This window comes from Amyelois transitella, chromosome 23, assembly GCF_032362555.1.
Source record: "Amyelois transitella isolate CPQ chromosome 23, ilAmyTran1.1, whole genome shotgun sequence".
Classification (NCBI taxonomy): Eukaryota; Metazoa; Arthropoda; class Insecta; order Lepidoptera; family Pyralidae; genus Amyelois; species Amyelois transitella.
Window position 1 is genome coordinate 2,130,725 of NC_083526.1, and position 15,798 is coordinate 2,146,522.

The following is a 15,798-nucleotide window of genomic DNA, read 5'->3' on the forward strand; positions in this document are numbered from 1 at the left end:
CGCTGGAGGCGGTCATGTTTTTAAAAAAGACAATTGGCTTAAAACGTGATTGGCAATTTTTATAAATCTAGTCAAATTAAGAGAGGGGAATTTTGGAAAGCTCAGCTTAAGCGGCGATTTGACTGACTTTTTCATGAGAGTTAAAAAAAATAACGTCCAAAATTGTCGCATGGCGACAAAAAAAGATTTGAACTGTGGAATTGTAGACAATTTGTAAAAAAAAAGAAACTGTTTCTTACGTATACTATTAACTAAGATTCATTTGAGGTGAATTTTTTCATGTAATGTCCTGTATCTATAAGAACTTTATTCTTACGTTAACTTCGTGGCTGGTAGGCAGGTAACAATGTGCAAGGATATTTAAAACCTGTATACAATAAATTTCTTTCATTTGTTGAGTTTTTTTGTTTCATTTCTCACATATCTTAAACCAAATTGACATAACATCCTTCTATTGCGAATAGGAGGGAAGGCAATAGTTATTCACCAACTGACTTTCACTAGAACTTTGTGAAAAAAAATTAAAAGAAAGTTAAATAAATCAGTTTATTATTACATACATATGGTCACGTCTATATATATACCTTGCGGAATATACAGAGCCAACAGTCTTGAAAAGGCTGAATGGCCTCGTTCAGCTATTGGGCTTACTTAATGATAGAATTGAGATTATTTATTAAGCGATTTAAATTTATTCTTATTTGAAAGGCAGCATAGAGGTTTTCTCAGGCAACCACTGAAAAGAGCTTTTAAAAATTCCCACGAAAGGGAAACAAGCAAAAGCTAGTTTAAGTTTACACATGTGGCTTACAAATCACGTCTTTTCCCCTTACGGGGTAGACGGAGCCAACAGTATCGCAAAGATTGAAAGGCCATGCCTAAATCTTAGTCGCTTTTACTATAAAATGAATGAGAATTTACAATAAAATAATAAGATGTTTAAAACAAGCTGTCAGTCCTTATAAATGAATCTATTATCTTGTCTGTCGGTATTTTTGGCTAACCTCAATATCTCTTGCTTCTTCGTCTTCTTCTGCCAGGCTGAGTGGCTTTTTACATTGTATTCTGCCAACGACACCACAGGAAGTAAGTATGTGGTATTAAAAAGGACACTAATTTAGAAAATTACGTAAGTACAAAGAACCCTTACATATGACAAATTAACAGTTGGTAAGTATAAATACCTACTAATAATTCATAAAACTCGATCAATATAAAAATATGGCATCATTATTATACTGTGTCCTTTATCTGAAAATATCCGTAATTTGACGGTTGGCATCAACCAAATGTTTTTACAAAAAACACAATAGCTATCTCAAAATGGGAACAGTGGGACAAAATACTAACCACAAGTAACATATTGCTTTAATTTATTTCGGTTTTGCAAAGTTTTTCGAGCATTTAGCCCGAGGCGTAGACACTTGGTTTCAAGGTCGGAGGTTTTAAAATTAAATAAAAAAAAGTTAAAAACTAAGATGGCGGCTGATGCGCGCCAAAATGAAAAGTTAAACCAGTTTGGTTGGAGCGGCTCCAATTTGGTGGATATTTTCGTGCTGTCCGTTATGTATACTAGGGAATACTTACTAATATTTTGCCTTTAGAAATAAAAGGAGATGTAAGTATGTTTTTAGGTTTATTACAGTGTGTTTGAGTTTTTAGTTAATAGCGCCTTTTTATCAGTTACTAGGTAAAACTTTACAGAGATCTTGAAACGTAGATATAAAATAATTATTGATATTTCATAAGAATAATTATATTTTTTGTAACGAAGACATAAGCTTATCTGGTCAAATACCGCAAGACGAATGCCGATATTAGATATATCGTATTATACGGTATAGCCCATAATAACCATGACACAAGCACAAAGAGTTTAAATACTTAAACCCTTTTTAAAACAGCTTGAAAGTGCAAGTACCCAAAGCACACGTAAAAAAAAAAACAAAAACGCAAAACGAGTTCCGCGTTCGAAACCGAAATCAAGTAATGCATGTCAAACTCTTTAAGCTGCCTATTCACCGGTTTATTTTCAAATTTTTGTATTAAATTGCTTATATATTTTTGGTAAATTTACATAGAATAAATTCAATACACCATTTGTGTTTTTAAAATTCTTGAAAATCTTTTTTTTTACAATAAGCAAACCATTTGATAGAAGTTATTACCTAAAACAAAATGTAGGTTTGAAAATTTATTTATCTATTTCTTTTTAATGACTTTTCCACACAAGACAAAGCGACACGAATCTTAAAAATGTATGTTTTAAAAACAATAAAGTCATCAAAATAAATTTAACAATGAATGGCTTATAACGCCCATGACCTTCCTCTCAGAGACTCGCTCCAAACTGTGTGTATGTGTGTGTGTGTATACGCATGTGTGAGTATAATTCGGGTAGATTATGTACCCGCCACATTTTTTTTTTACTTTTTTCTACCATCGGCAAAGACCGGGATTGGTAGAGTCATGTATAAGTTTTTTTTTGTTTAATATTAGTTCTAAGTTGGGTGTGGTTACATTTTGAATGGCTGGTTGAACCTGTCGTAAAAATGTTTCGAAAATTTTTTGGTTAGTACTTTGTTGAATGGTCGGAATGATGCGTTTGTATGTAAAATTATATTGGCGATAAATAACCGAACTGATTTAATAATTCATTATTATTCTTGATTTTCTGACTGATACCACGACTACTACCTAGGTACTACTAACTATATCTGTGCCTTACGTTTAATTTTTTTAAGATTGCACTGTTTATGGAAATTTTTAAATAGTTTATTTTTTAAAGAAGGAAAAGTTTTATCATTATACCAGACGTATAAAATAAAATAACTTTTTATTTTTAATCTACTAAATTCGGCCCTTATAATTTATTTTAAATACCCATATATTTTTTAAATTTGGAATCATTGTGATCCAAATTTAAAAAAATATATACGAAATATTAAGCACTGGTAGGATCTACACCAGTCAAGTCTCTGGCCCGCAATTCGGCTTTTTCGTCGGCGCGCGCACACCAGCGCCTGCGCATGTGTGTTGTGCGCGTATTTTTCGCGTGCAGTCTTTGGGCAATGCACTCGCTCGATGCCCCTGACCTTGCACCGCTGCAGCTGCGTTGGGGGACCATTACGTTCGGCAATTCGGTTTGGCCGACTTAAAAAAAAGTTAATTCGATTCTGGTATGGTTTATGTAACTATTTTTGGAAGAAAAGTAGTTGGAAATCATAAATGTTCTTAAATAATGTCACAGTAGTTATTAAAAATGTTATTTTTACGACAAAATATTTTTCCTTTTTTTTTATGCGTATATACATTATTTTTTCATTGTTTAACCTCGGCGTAATTATCTTGGGGTTTCTAGATAAATACCACATTAAAATATATTCTTTATTAAGTAGTGGAATATAGGCTAGTTTACAAAATATCATTTGTTTCGTAAATGTAGAATATTTTGCTTATGCGCCTTTGTAATAAAATAAAAATATCACAGAAAAATATGAAATCTACGTAATATTTTTGTAAGTAAGTAATTATGTTTTCCATAATTATAGAGAGAAGTGCGTTTATTAAGTTTAACCTTTGCCATACAATTTTTTTCCAGATAAAGATAATATACCTATGACGCCTTTATCAGTTTGTGAGGATTTAACAGTTTTCCCTTTTCTTTTAAAAATATCTTAACGTTTAAAATTTCTCGTCGAAGTTAAACTTACATGATACAAAACGCTTCGCTTCGCCTAATTGATAACTAAAGTCATATCTATGAATCTCTGATATAAAAACCCCTCGATTAAAATAAAGTTGCAGCTGTCATTATTTACGAATATCGTTGCATGTGTGGACGTCATACAAAAATTTAAAAAAGTTAAACCTTTTTTTAGAAAAATTTAATCGGATTTCTTTCACACTTTTTATTTGTTTTTTATTGCAAATATTTACACACAAACTCACGTCATAATCTCGTCGATATCTCTTGCGAGGTAGACAGAGCCGACAGGCTTAAAAAGACTAATAGGCCACGTTCGGCTGCTTGACTTAGTGACAGAATTGAGATTCAAATAGTGACAGGTTACTAGCCCATCGCCTAAAGAAAGAATCCTAATTGCTAAGGCTATGCAAATATTTATAAGAAAATATTTTATTGTAAAGAAGGTAACAGTGATGAAATGCGTATCTAAGCAATGACTTGCTATAATACGCTACGAAATCGAAAGATTTTTTAATGAAAGAACATCTTTATAAATCACTGAAAAAATAAATAGTACATACAGTTTTTCTAGAAAAATACGTCTGACTGAAAATTTTCACTTAACCAGAAAAGGTGGGCTTTATCATAATATACTTACAATGACAACCCACCCCTTTGAAGTAAGTAAAACTAAATAATTTCTGCTTCACAGATTAACAAAAATGGTTTCACCTACAAGGTATTTGGCATAAAAACGAATTTAGAGTTTTCGTCGAAACAGTTTGCATTCGGACTAATGCGGCGCGCACATGCGACTATTTTCGAAAGAACGCAATTTTAGGCAAAAGGAATGCCCTTCGTGAGCCTTTTTAAATGCATTGTTTTATAATTGTGGCGGTAATTTTGTTTTTAATGGATAGCTGAAATGGCAGCATGGATATGACTATTACGTAGTTGTTCCCTTTTTCCCTTTTGCAACAAAATATATTTTTTTTTAACAAAGGAGGGAAATAATAATAAGTTGCCCTTACATTTAGCAAGATTGTCTTTGGTTTACCTACCTGTGTTTATATTTATTCATTCAAACATAGTTACAAATGAAATTTAAACTGAGTGATTTGTATTTGGAATATATTGACAAAAAACCGATATTTTGTATTTCAATATAAAATCAACAGAAGACCAAAACGTGATTTTTTGAATATCTATTTGTATACGGTATTTTTCTATTTTAAAGAGAAAGAAATAAAGAAAAATCTTTATTTGGCGCAAAAGTTACATTTTATATCAGTCTTTCAAGATTGCTACCTCTGCCTACCCCGCAAGGGATATAGACGTGATCATATAAATGAACGATGTATTTGTGTATTTATACAAAACGTATAAAATCGCGTGTAAAAGCTAGTTCAGCCATATCCCCTATATATTTCGTTAAGCACAAAATGTCGTATGGCATGACGACATATCATGGTGCCTACGTTCGTTTTTACAAATCGCTACAATTATGGGGAATACGCATTCCGAATACTCGCGTTGTTTTGGAAAAATTACACTTTGCCTTTAAATTTGAACATCAAGGAATCTATATCTTCTTAATACTAATTTTACATACATATAGTCTCGTCTTTATCCCTTAAGGGGTAGACAGAGCCAACAGTCTTGAAAAGACTCCAGCTGAACAAAACAGCAATACAAAAAAGAATAGGACCACTCCATCTCTTTCCTATGGATGTCGTAAAAGGCGACTAAGAGATGGGCTTACAAACTTGGGTTTCTTTTTTAGGCGATGGGTTAGCAAGCTATCACTATTTGAATCTCAATTCTATCAGTAAGCCAAATAGCTGAACGTGGCCATTCAGTCTATTCAAGACTGTTGGCTCTGTATACCCCACAAGGGATATAGACGTGACCATATATATGTATGTATGTAATATTATTTATTTACTCTCTGTAGAGGAGTCCGGGGTGAGAGTCCATGACCTGAATCCTCGAGTGAGTAAGTCGGTAAGAACTTATAACAAAAACGCAATCTCTGAAAATAACATCTTATGAAAAATAAGTAATAAGTAAAACCGCACGGCGGAAATATGATCTCCGTGAGAGGTTCGCGAAATAACAAAAGAAAAATGGACGAACGACACGCTTTTTTAGAGAAAAAAAAAACAACCTCATCTTGCATCGAACATAATGAAGATTGTTCTTATTTGCCGGCTGCTACAAAAATGGCGGGCATTTTTTGCATTAAAACACTTTAGGAGACACTGGTTTTTATTAAAAGCTTTTATTTCAGCGTTCAAACGTTAACCGACGGTGAAAACGAGGTTCTCATTTTACCATTTCTGAAATCTCTCTCATCATTAAGAGTAGATTCCTAGTGGGATTTTATTATGTCTGGAAATAACAGGATTTATAAGTATTATAAAATGATTTGGCAGTAAACTCAGCTTCTAGAGATTAAAAATACTGTCATTAGCATAATTTATAATTATAGATACCTACCTAAGTATCATTTGTAAACCCTATTCTACTTATAAAAATTAAATGAAATATTTGAAAATGAGGTCTGTGCATATTTCTATCAATACAAAGCTGATATCGCATAAGAGCGGATATCTCATAAAACTACTTATAGGAAGATCGTTTGTTATTTGCATACACCTTTTACGAACAGTCGGATAGGTGTATGTAAGCACGCTAGCTAGCTAGCGCCATCTTGTGATAACACAAAAAACCTTTAAAGAAAGTTTCTTCGAGCAAGTTATGAAGTCCTGCAGTTCGCGTAGCTATAATGTTACTAAGACTCGCTAGATGGCGCTTACTATAAAATTAAGGAAGTGTGTGTAGACCACACGAGTGCAGATTCAATAATAAATCTTGTCATATAAGTACAAATATGTATATAATATATAAAAAATACTTTACAATTATAGTTTTGGCGTCCAGTTGGGCTTAAAACCCGTGTCTTTGAAAAGCTGGTCTATATCTTCCTTGTCCAACTTGAGGGATGGCTGTAAAACAACCAAAAAAACTAAGTGATTGTCTTAGAACTATAACTAGGTATCGTTAATGCCTACCTACCCAACATGACTGTAGGCACTTACGTTACATGCAAAAGTGCCATATCTTATAGATATAAAAAAATTTCGTGTCACAATGTTCGTTCCCGTACCTACTCCTCCGAAACGGCTTGACCGCTTCTCATGAAATTTTGTGAGCACATTGAGTTGGTCTGAGAATCGGTCAACTTCTATTTTTCATATCCCTTACTGATTAGGGTTGTCCACCCTTAACTTTTTTTTTAATTTTAAGTCATTTTTTTAATATCTTTATTTTTTTATATAAAACAAACCCTAAATTTTTTACCTTTTATCACCAATCCCTATTTTTTAATAGCCATTGTAGTAATACACCGGTCGATAACTGATCAATCGTCATTTAATATTATTTATATGGCAAAACAACGTTTATCGGGTCAGCTAGTAGAAATATATAGATGATAACAGGTGCGACATATTAGATAAAACGTCCCAGTTAAGAGACAAGTTAAATTTTTTTTCTAATTATTTGGAACGAGAATAATATATTGAGTGCCCCTTTTCAATAATACAAAGCGATTTACCAAACCCCCTGTATAAGGTCCCCGGGCGGTGAAGAGGGAGGCAGGGCAGACCGTGGTGGAATGGAAAGACGTCATGAAGGTAGGTACCAAATTTAACACAAAAACCTACTTGATAAGAAATGAGTACTTACTGCTAAAGGTCTTCGGACAGTATGGGTGACTTCTTTTTCACGCACTTCTGTTGGTCTGAAACTATTAAAATCGTTGTAAACATGTTTATTTTGCCTATCACATGTTGAGCATTGGGCGATTGGAGACCGGACAAAGTGGAAAGATAAATTGCAGGAAAACGGACCCTAGGCCCGGAAGCAATATAGTGGAGGGTGCAACTGGGAATGCACAAGAATGAGAGAGAAAGAGAGGGACATTTTGAGCATTGGGTCTTTTAGAACCCAAAGACAAGACTAAAGCGAAAGCGTAATGTAACATCTTAAAACTTGTTCGAAAAATGTCTGTGCAATAAAAATATTACTACAAACAAACAAATGTGCCTATGTACTAAATAAAATTATGTAATAAATGTAGCAATGATATTTTATTTTTATGACATTTGGAATTATTTCATTGACTATAACAAATTTATTATTATTATTATTTGACATTGAAATATTGACAAAATGATCATAATTAGACAGAGCCTTTATATGCTGCTTATTTTAAATATATGTAGATAATTCCGACGCCTTAAGGTAAGAAGGTAAGGTAAGTAGAATAAGGTAAGGTAGAATATGTGTTCACAGAAACTGTACCTAAATCCTAAAGACCTACATTGTAACCATATTCAAGGAATAAATGTTTATGATTAAAAATAATTCTCCTTACCTCCTGTCTTGCTCGTAGTACTTGCGTCGGACTGATTGCAACACCTGCAATTATTATATCACTATTACTACATACTTAATAGTCCCATTATTTCTGTATGTATGTACGCGGTCATCTTGGAAAGTTGTAGATTAACTTTGTTCCTGTTTGAAATGTTGGAAACTACTGGTTCGAATTGAAAAATATTTTTTGCGTTGAATAGATCATTTATCGAGGAAGGCTTTGGGCTATATAACATCACGATGCAACTATTAAGGAGCAAAGAAATAATGGAATATGTGAAAAAAACGGGTAAAATTATTCATCCTTGAGAGCTTCAATGATGCCCAAAATAATTATCCCACATAGACGAAGTCGCGGGCACAGCTACACATACATACATATAGTCTACATCTGACGGAGCCAACAGTTTTGAAAAGGCTGAAAGGCTACGTTCAGCTGTATAGTTTAAGATGGAATTGAGGTTCGAATGTGACAGGTTGTTAGCTCGACAGAGAGACATCGCGTCACCCTCCGCCCCCCTCGACCATACCACGCCGTGCCCAGCGCCCGCGCCGAGGACCGCCCGTGCGCCTCATTGAACAAGTCAGTCTTTAAACAACGCGCGGACCGGTGCGGTGTGCACTTCTTATTAGCGAGCGAGTTTTGTATTTCTTTTTATAAGTTACCGAAGTAAAGTTGTTATCCCGTAGTTGGCTTTTACTTTTCAATCTCGCCCCGCTATACGCTATATATATATATTTTTCTATACTATTTTCCTCAGCTAGCAATGTGTTCGGTAAAAAAATATTGATGACTCACAATACTCGTCTCGTATTCAGGCAGGCCGGTGGTACTTGTTCTCCAATACAATTTAGGCCTCCAGGGTGCTTCGTTAGGCTGCTCATGTTGGGGGTCCCGCAGGGGGATCACTGAATAATCATCACTGTAAATGGTAATCCATACTAAACAATTTATTTTTATATACTTATAACTGTTATAAAATATATGAACTATATGTAAAAATGTGCGCCACTTACAAAATAATACAAGATTTTCGCAAATCCCACGAGAATTATAGATAGTTTTTTTACCGGAATGAAAAGTTCTAGATTTTTATTATATTGGTTCAGTAGATAACGTTTGAAGAGGCAATAACAACAGACAAATAAACTTACTTTAGAATTTTTAACATTAGTATCCTGTACTTACTTTACACGTGGCCTCTTTTGTTGAAAATAGCCACCGGGTCTTTGGTCTACTTCAACGTTTTTCCTTTTGATATAATCTGTGTCTGGTCTTCTGGTAGTGCTTCTTGGTGGCTGATAAGCTGAAAATCTTTCATGTTATCATCATTCAACTCACAAAAAAATTGCGCATTTAAAGCCACATTTATTATAGAATTATCATCTCTCCCCCATCGGTTTACACCCCCATAAGTTATGTACCCAGAGTGCCCCCTTCCGAATTATCTTTACATACATACATATATATCCTTGCGAGGTAGACAGAGCTAACAATCAGTTTGGCTAACTGATAGAATTGAGATTCATATAAAGTGACAGGTTGCTAGCCCGTCGCCTAAAAGAAGAATCCCAAGTGTTTTAAACATATCGTCTTCTATGACATCCATGGGAAAGAGATGGAGTGGTCCTATTGGTGCCGGAAACCACACGGCACTTATTTCTTCCGACTTTTCTCTTTCTACTTTTCCGGATTTAAGCGTCCTCAGTTTTCAGTGCTAAATTAGCTCGCATTATCATCTTTTGTGACGCCAGTATTTCTTCGGATGAGTAGAATCATCATCATCTGAATGAATTCCCAGAGCCCAGGGTCTACTGTTGGAGGAAATGTGGTAAAGGGTAAAACCTACCTTCTAGGAAAATCTTGCAAGCGAATACTGTATGTGTTTTTAGTAGGTATACACTCTAAAATAAAATTTCTTAATCCATATTAACATAAAGAAAAAAGATACCTATATATTATATGTTCAAATAAATCATAAAATCTTCATGAGTAACATAAAATCCTGCGAAGCCTAGCACAAAAGGTTGTAGGTTATAAGATTGGCTTACTCACGACCATAAGCGATGTGAATTTGATTCCTCATTTTCATATCCCTGTCCAAAACTTCTTTCGCCTTGCTGTTTCTCTGCCCAAAGCCTTAAAGTTCAAAAACCATTCTTCTATAAAAATCGATTACAAACTTGACCCATTTTTGTTTTTAATTTGTATGAATAGTAGGTCATGTTATTGTAAGGCGAGTGTACAGCCGAAACTACAGGGTGTAGAATAATGATATTAAAAAAGTTAATTTTGTAGTTGTGTCGTGTGGTTCCCGGCACCAATAGGAAAAAGAATAGGACTACTCCATCTCTTTCCCACGGATGTCGTAAAAGGCGACTAAGGCAAAGCCTGAAAAACTTGGAATTCATCTTTTAGGCGATGGACTAGCAACTTGTCACTATTTGAATCTCAATTCTATCTTAAAGCCAAATAGCTAAACGTGACCTATCAGTCTTTTGTGACCTCCGCAACCTTTGTATGGGAACCTAACCCGTATTGGATCATATGGTATCTCACCCAGTTGCCTGAATGTGCAGGTTTCTTCACGACGTTATCCCTCACCGTAAGAGCATCAGTTAGTATTCAAACTAGTGTACATAACTTCAACAAAAATCATTGTTCCATGGCCGAGGTGGGATTCGAACCTGTGCCTTTTTGCGCCATAGTTACGCATTTTACACGGCACATTACCGATGTGCCGTGTGGTTCCCGGCACCATTACAAAAAAGAATAGGACCACTCCATCTCTTTCGAACGGATGTCGTAAAAGGCGACTAAGGGATAGGCTAATAAACTTGGGATTCGTCTTTTAGGCGATGGGCTAGCAACCTGTCACTATTTGAATCTCAATTCTATCATTAAGCCAAACAGCTGAGCGTGGCCTATCAGTCTTTTCAAGACTGGTGATTCTGTCTACCCCGCTAGGGATATAAACGTGATCATATGTATGTATGTATGTACATTACCGATACGACTACCTACGCTTTAAAATTAATTCTTCTTAATTCTTATCTGACTTACGCGTTAACTGCTCTTCTTCAACATCATAGTTCTTTGGTAATACATCCAGCTGTGTGGTAGACTTCTGATCATCTTCAGGAATGGTTTCAGTCCTTTCATCTTCTTTTTCGTAGTCATACAACACTTCTAGATCTTGAGTCCTTAGTGGATATTTAATCTGTGAAATAGCTAAACATTTTATCTTCAAAGGCTTCATAAAATCTAGTTCTTCTATGCCGTTAAAGTTACCAGTCTCAAAAAAAATATGAAAAACATATTCGAATTCTATCGACCATGTACTTACCGCGACTCCATTCTGAATTACGTAAGTACATTAGTTGAATTAATAACGGCTGCTGATATGATAAATGGAAACGCAGATATTCAGAACTATGTACTATTATATTTATGACTCATAGTTGGCAAATAAACGTTTGAATTTGAATTTGAACTATGACTAGATGTGTGTAAGATTCTGGCCCAATATGTTTGTGTAAAAGTCAAACACTAGAATCCAAAATCTATTAAACCATAGAGCAGAATTCAAAAAGAAATATCTTACCGTAGAGCATAACAAAGGGTACTGCGACCGTGGCCTCCGTATCGTATGGAGCGGGCAGGTGGCGAGGGGTCCAGCTGAGATGGTCTTTTGGCCCAGCATGTTTGTATGAGAGTAATCGCACACCAGTAGCAGTCGGAGGTGGGGGGGACCGTGGTGGACGGCGCCGCAGCCCACGGCCCTGAGCTTCCAGATGGCGAGCTGGCTGAAATGACCCCAGGCTGTACCTCTGAAATGACAAGAATATGGAAATCCGTATCAGTACTTAAATTAAAGTGGCCTTGATTTTAAGAAATTTGATTTTTGCTGAATAGACGAACGTATCTTGATCAAATTAAGAACGTCCTGGTCAGGTCAAAAGTACCCGAAACCGCCGAGCTTGTATGAAGAGAGTTATGAATGTGTATGAAGCGAAGGAAGTATGCAGAGATCGTGGCAAGTGGAAAGAGGTAGTCTCTGCCTACCCCTCCGGGAAAGAGGCGTGATTTTATGTATGTATGATTTCTACTGAAGCTAAAACCCAGTCGTAATGTCTCATTTTACACCTGGAATTTATCGCAGTTGAGTTCTCGATGTCAGAATGGGAAGTCAGATACATTATTGACTGAACTCAGCTTGAACAATAGTTGTTGCCCTAAATGAAAGCACATAATCCTTTTGAGCCGCCTCTAGCGACATCCATAAATAAATACATAGACAAGCCATAAACCGCCGAGCTTGTATGAAGAGAGTTATGAATGTGGACGAAGCGAAAGAAGTATGCAGAGATCGTGGCAAGTGGAAAGAGGTAGTCTCTGCCTACCCCTCCGGGAAAGAGGCGTGATTTTATGTATGTATGTATGTACAAGCCATAAACTTAACGTTATAATTAAACTAAATATTTTTATATTTATATTTAAATAAAAAAAAATTTATACGGGACAAATTACACAGATTGAATTAGCCTCGAAGTAAGTTCGAGACTTGTGTTACGAGATACTAACTCAACGATACTATATTTTATAATAAATACTTATATAGATAAACATCCAAGACCCAGGCCAATCGGAAAAAGTTCTTTTCTCATCATGCCTTAGCCGGGATTCGAACCCGGGACCTCCGTTGTCACAGACAAGCGTACTACCGCTGCGCCACAGAGGCCATAAACGCCGAAGATATCTTGATTTCAGAAAGAACCCATCATTCGTCAGCTACATCTCAAAGTAACTTAACTCACTTGGCAGTTACTTTGAAGGGGGTGGTCAGTTGTTGTGGTTGCACACGCCTCTTCTCCCCCCACCACGCGTCGAAGACCTTCTTGATCGCCCTCTGGGCTGTGATCTGGTCAGAATCTAGAGATTTCCGCCATCTTACTTCCCCCACAGTCTGCCCGGCGTAGGGATATCGTACTGAGAAATAAATGGGTTAAAATAGATACATACATACATAAAATCACGCCTCTTTTCCGGAGGAGTAGACTACATCTTTCCACTTGCCACGATCTCTGCATACTTCCTTCGCTTTATCCACATTCATAACTCTCTTCATGCAAGCTCGGCGGTTTCGGGTACTCTTGACCTGACCCTTTACCAGGACGTCCTTATTTTGATCAAGATACGTTCTTCTAAGCCTTACCACTCCGACCTTTCCCTCCACACTCTCCTTGTATATCTGCTTAGTCAACCTGCTTTCATTCATTCTCTCCACATGCCCAAAACATCTTAACACACCCTTTTCTATTCCTGTAACTACATCTTCTTTCACATCACAACATTCCCTTATCACGCTGTTCCTTATCCGGTCACTCAATTTCGCACCCATCATACTCCTTAATGCTCTCATTTCTACCACATTTATTATGATTTCGTGTTTCTTTTGCCACACCCAACTTTCACTTCCATAATTATATTAATGTCGGGACCAACATTACAACCATAAAGATAACTAATGAAAAAATATTTGAAATATTTAGTTTAGGAGCTCGTGTTATGCGTTCGTTCTTCATGCGAGTTAAATTATTTTTTTACATTGGGCCTATACTTATATAAGAGTAGATATCCATAATAAGATAATAATTTATACTCACGTATACGTCATAGGTACTCTATATAATTTATAATATTAAATAGAGTGCCTAAGACGTAAGTTTACCTGTAGCCCTGCACTCGTCGTGCACGAATCTGCATTGGTCCGCGAGTCTTTGAGCCAAGTAAGCCAGTTCTCGATCCCACTCCTGTAATCGGAAGATCTGAGGCATTTCTTTAAAGATATAAAAGAAAATCACGTACCTATTACGTATTAAATCATGTATCAATATCATGTGCCGTGTGGTTCCCGGCACCATTACAAAAAAGAATAGGACCACTCTTTCCCACTGATGTCGTAAAAGGCGACTAAGGGATAAGCCTTAAGCATTAAGCCATACAGCTCAACTATCAGTCTTTTCAAGATTGCTGGCTCTGTCTACCCCGCAACGGATATAGACGTGATTATGTATGTATGTATGAGGCGACCGATCTCAGTCACGTGCCACTCTCTAGTCGCTTGACATGCGAAAAATCATTATAAAGGCTTAGTACTCACGACATACATCATAATGTCGGGTTTGGGTATCGGCAGTCCCCCACGCACTTTCTCGTGCCCAGCCGCGATTCTTTGTCGACGTCTGCAGAAATATATGTAGATTAAATCATCATCGGATTATAAAATCATCATTGGCGGCCTCCGTGGCGCAGCGGTACGCTTGTCTGTGACACCGGAGGTCCCGGGTTCGAATCCCGGCCAGGGCATGATGAGAAAAGAACTTTTTTTTATTGGCCTGGGTCTTGGATGTATATCTATATAAGTGTTTATTATAAAATATAGTATCGTTGAGTTAGTATCTCGTAACACAAGTCTCGAACTTACTTCGAGGCTAACTCAATCTGTGTAATTTGTCCTGTATTTATTTATATCTATCTGATGACGATTATTGATTATTTATATTATACTAGCTTTAACCCGCAGATTCGATCAAATTCCACGGGAACTATCTATGGTTTTTACCGAAATGAAAAATACCCTATGCACTTACTTCTGCAGAATTTCGACAAGATTGGTTTAGTAGATAACGCGAGAAGAGAAAACAAACAAATTTACTTTCGCATATTACATATATTTTGCCGTGTGGTTCCCGGCAGCAATACAAAAAAGAATAGGACTACTCCATCTCTTTCCCATGGATGTCGTAAAAGGCGACTAAGGGATAGGCTTATAAACTTGAGATTCTTCTTTTAGGCGATGGGCTAGTAACCTGTTCCTATTTGAATCTCAATTCCATCATAAAAACAGCTAAGCTCTGTCTACCCCGCAAGGGTTATAGGCGTCACTATATGTGTATAATATAATCGTAATGCTGAGTGCATCACCTGTTTATGTAATTCAGGATAAAACTCTTCAGCTCCTCGGTGAATTCTATTTTAGTGTAATTCTCGCAAGACTCGCCTGGGCCCGCCTGAAAAGCAAGTTTATTTATGTCAGCCATTTGTATTGTCTGAAATGGTTATCCAAAATTGTATACTTTCATCCCATTTTGTCCCGTTTATATTTATTTATTTACGAGTATCTATGACTTTCCATACTTGTATTAAGAAGTCGAAAGATTATTATTGTGAAAAAACATTTGTTATGCTATGCCGTGTGGTTTCCGGCACGAATAGAAAAAGAATAGGACCATCTCTTTCCCATGGATGTCGTTAACGGAGACTAAAGGATAGGCTTATAAACTTGGGATTCTTCTTTCAGGATGGCAGCCTGTCATTATTTGAATCCCAATTGCATCATTAAACCAAACAGCTGAACATGACCTTCCAAGACAGCCGGCTGACTACCCCGCAAGGCATATAGACGTGATTATAATGTGTGTATTGAGCCTCGCCTCGTTCTGTAGTAAGGAAATGGATTTTACCTACTTACGTCGGGATACTGACATCCGACATGTTGCCCCTTGTCCTGGCACAGCCTGGAGTATCTCACTGCGCAGTACGCGCGGTCTTCTACAGCAGCCACCAAGGATAGGTACACCATGAGGTAAAGAATTGGCATCAT

At 36.4% G+C, this 15,798-nt stretch overlaps 1 protein-coding gene across 1 annotated transcript; it reads right to left on the reverse strand.

Annotated features, from left to right (window-relative positions):
* Nucleotides 1–6,612: 6,612 nt before the first annotated feature.
* LOC106133018 (uncharacterized) lies at nt 6,613–15,798 on the reverse strand. Its single transcript, XM_060950884.1, has 13 exons — nt 15,667–15,798; nt 15,120–15,205; nt 14,296–14,377; nt 13,864–13,945; nt 12,950–13,121; nt 11,737–11,962; nt 11,196–11,352; nt 10,188–10,271; nt 9,321–9,438; nt 8,931–9,054; nt 8,130–8,173; nt 7,439–7,499; nt 6,613–6,696 (listed from the first exon to the last, which is right to left on the reverse strand). The coding sequence occupies exons 1-13, from the start codon at nt 15,796–15,798 to the stop codon at nt 6,613–6,615; spliced, it is 1,452 nt and encodes a 483-aa protein (XP_060806867.1).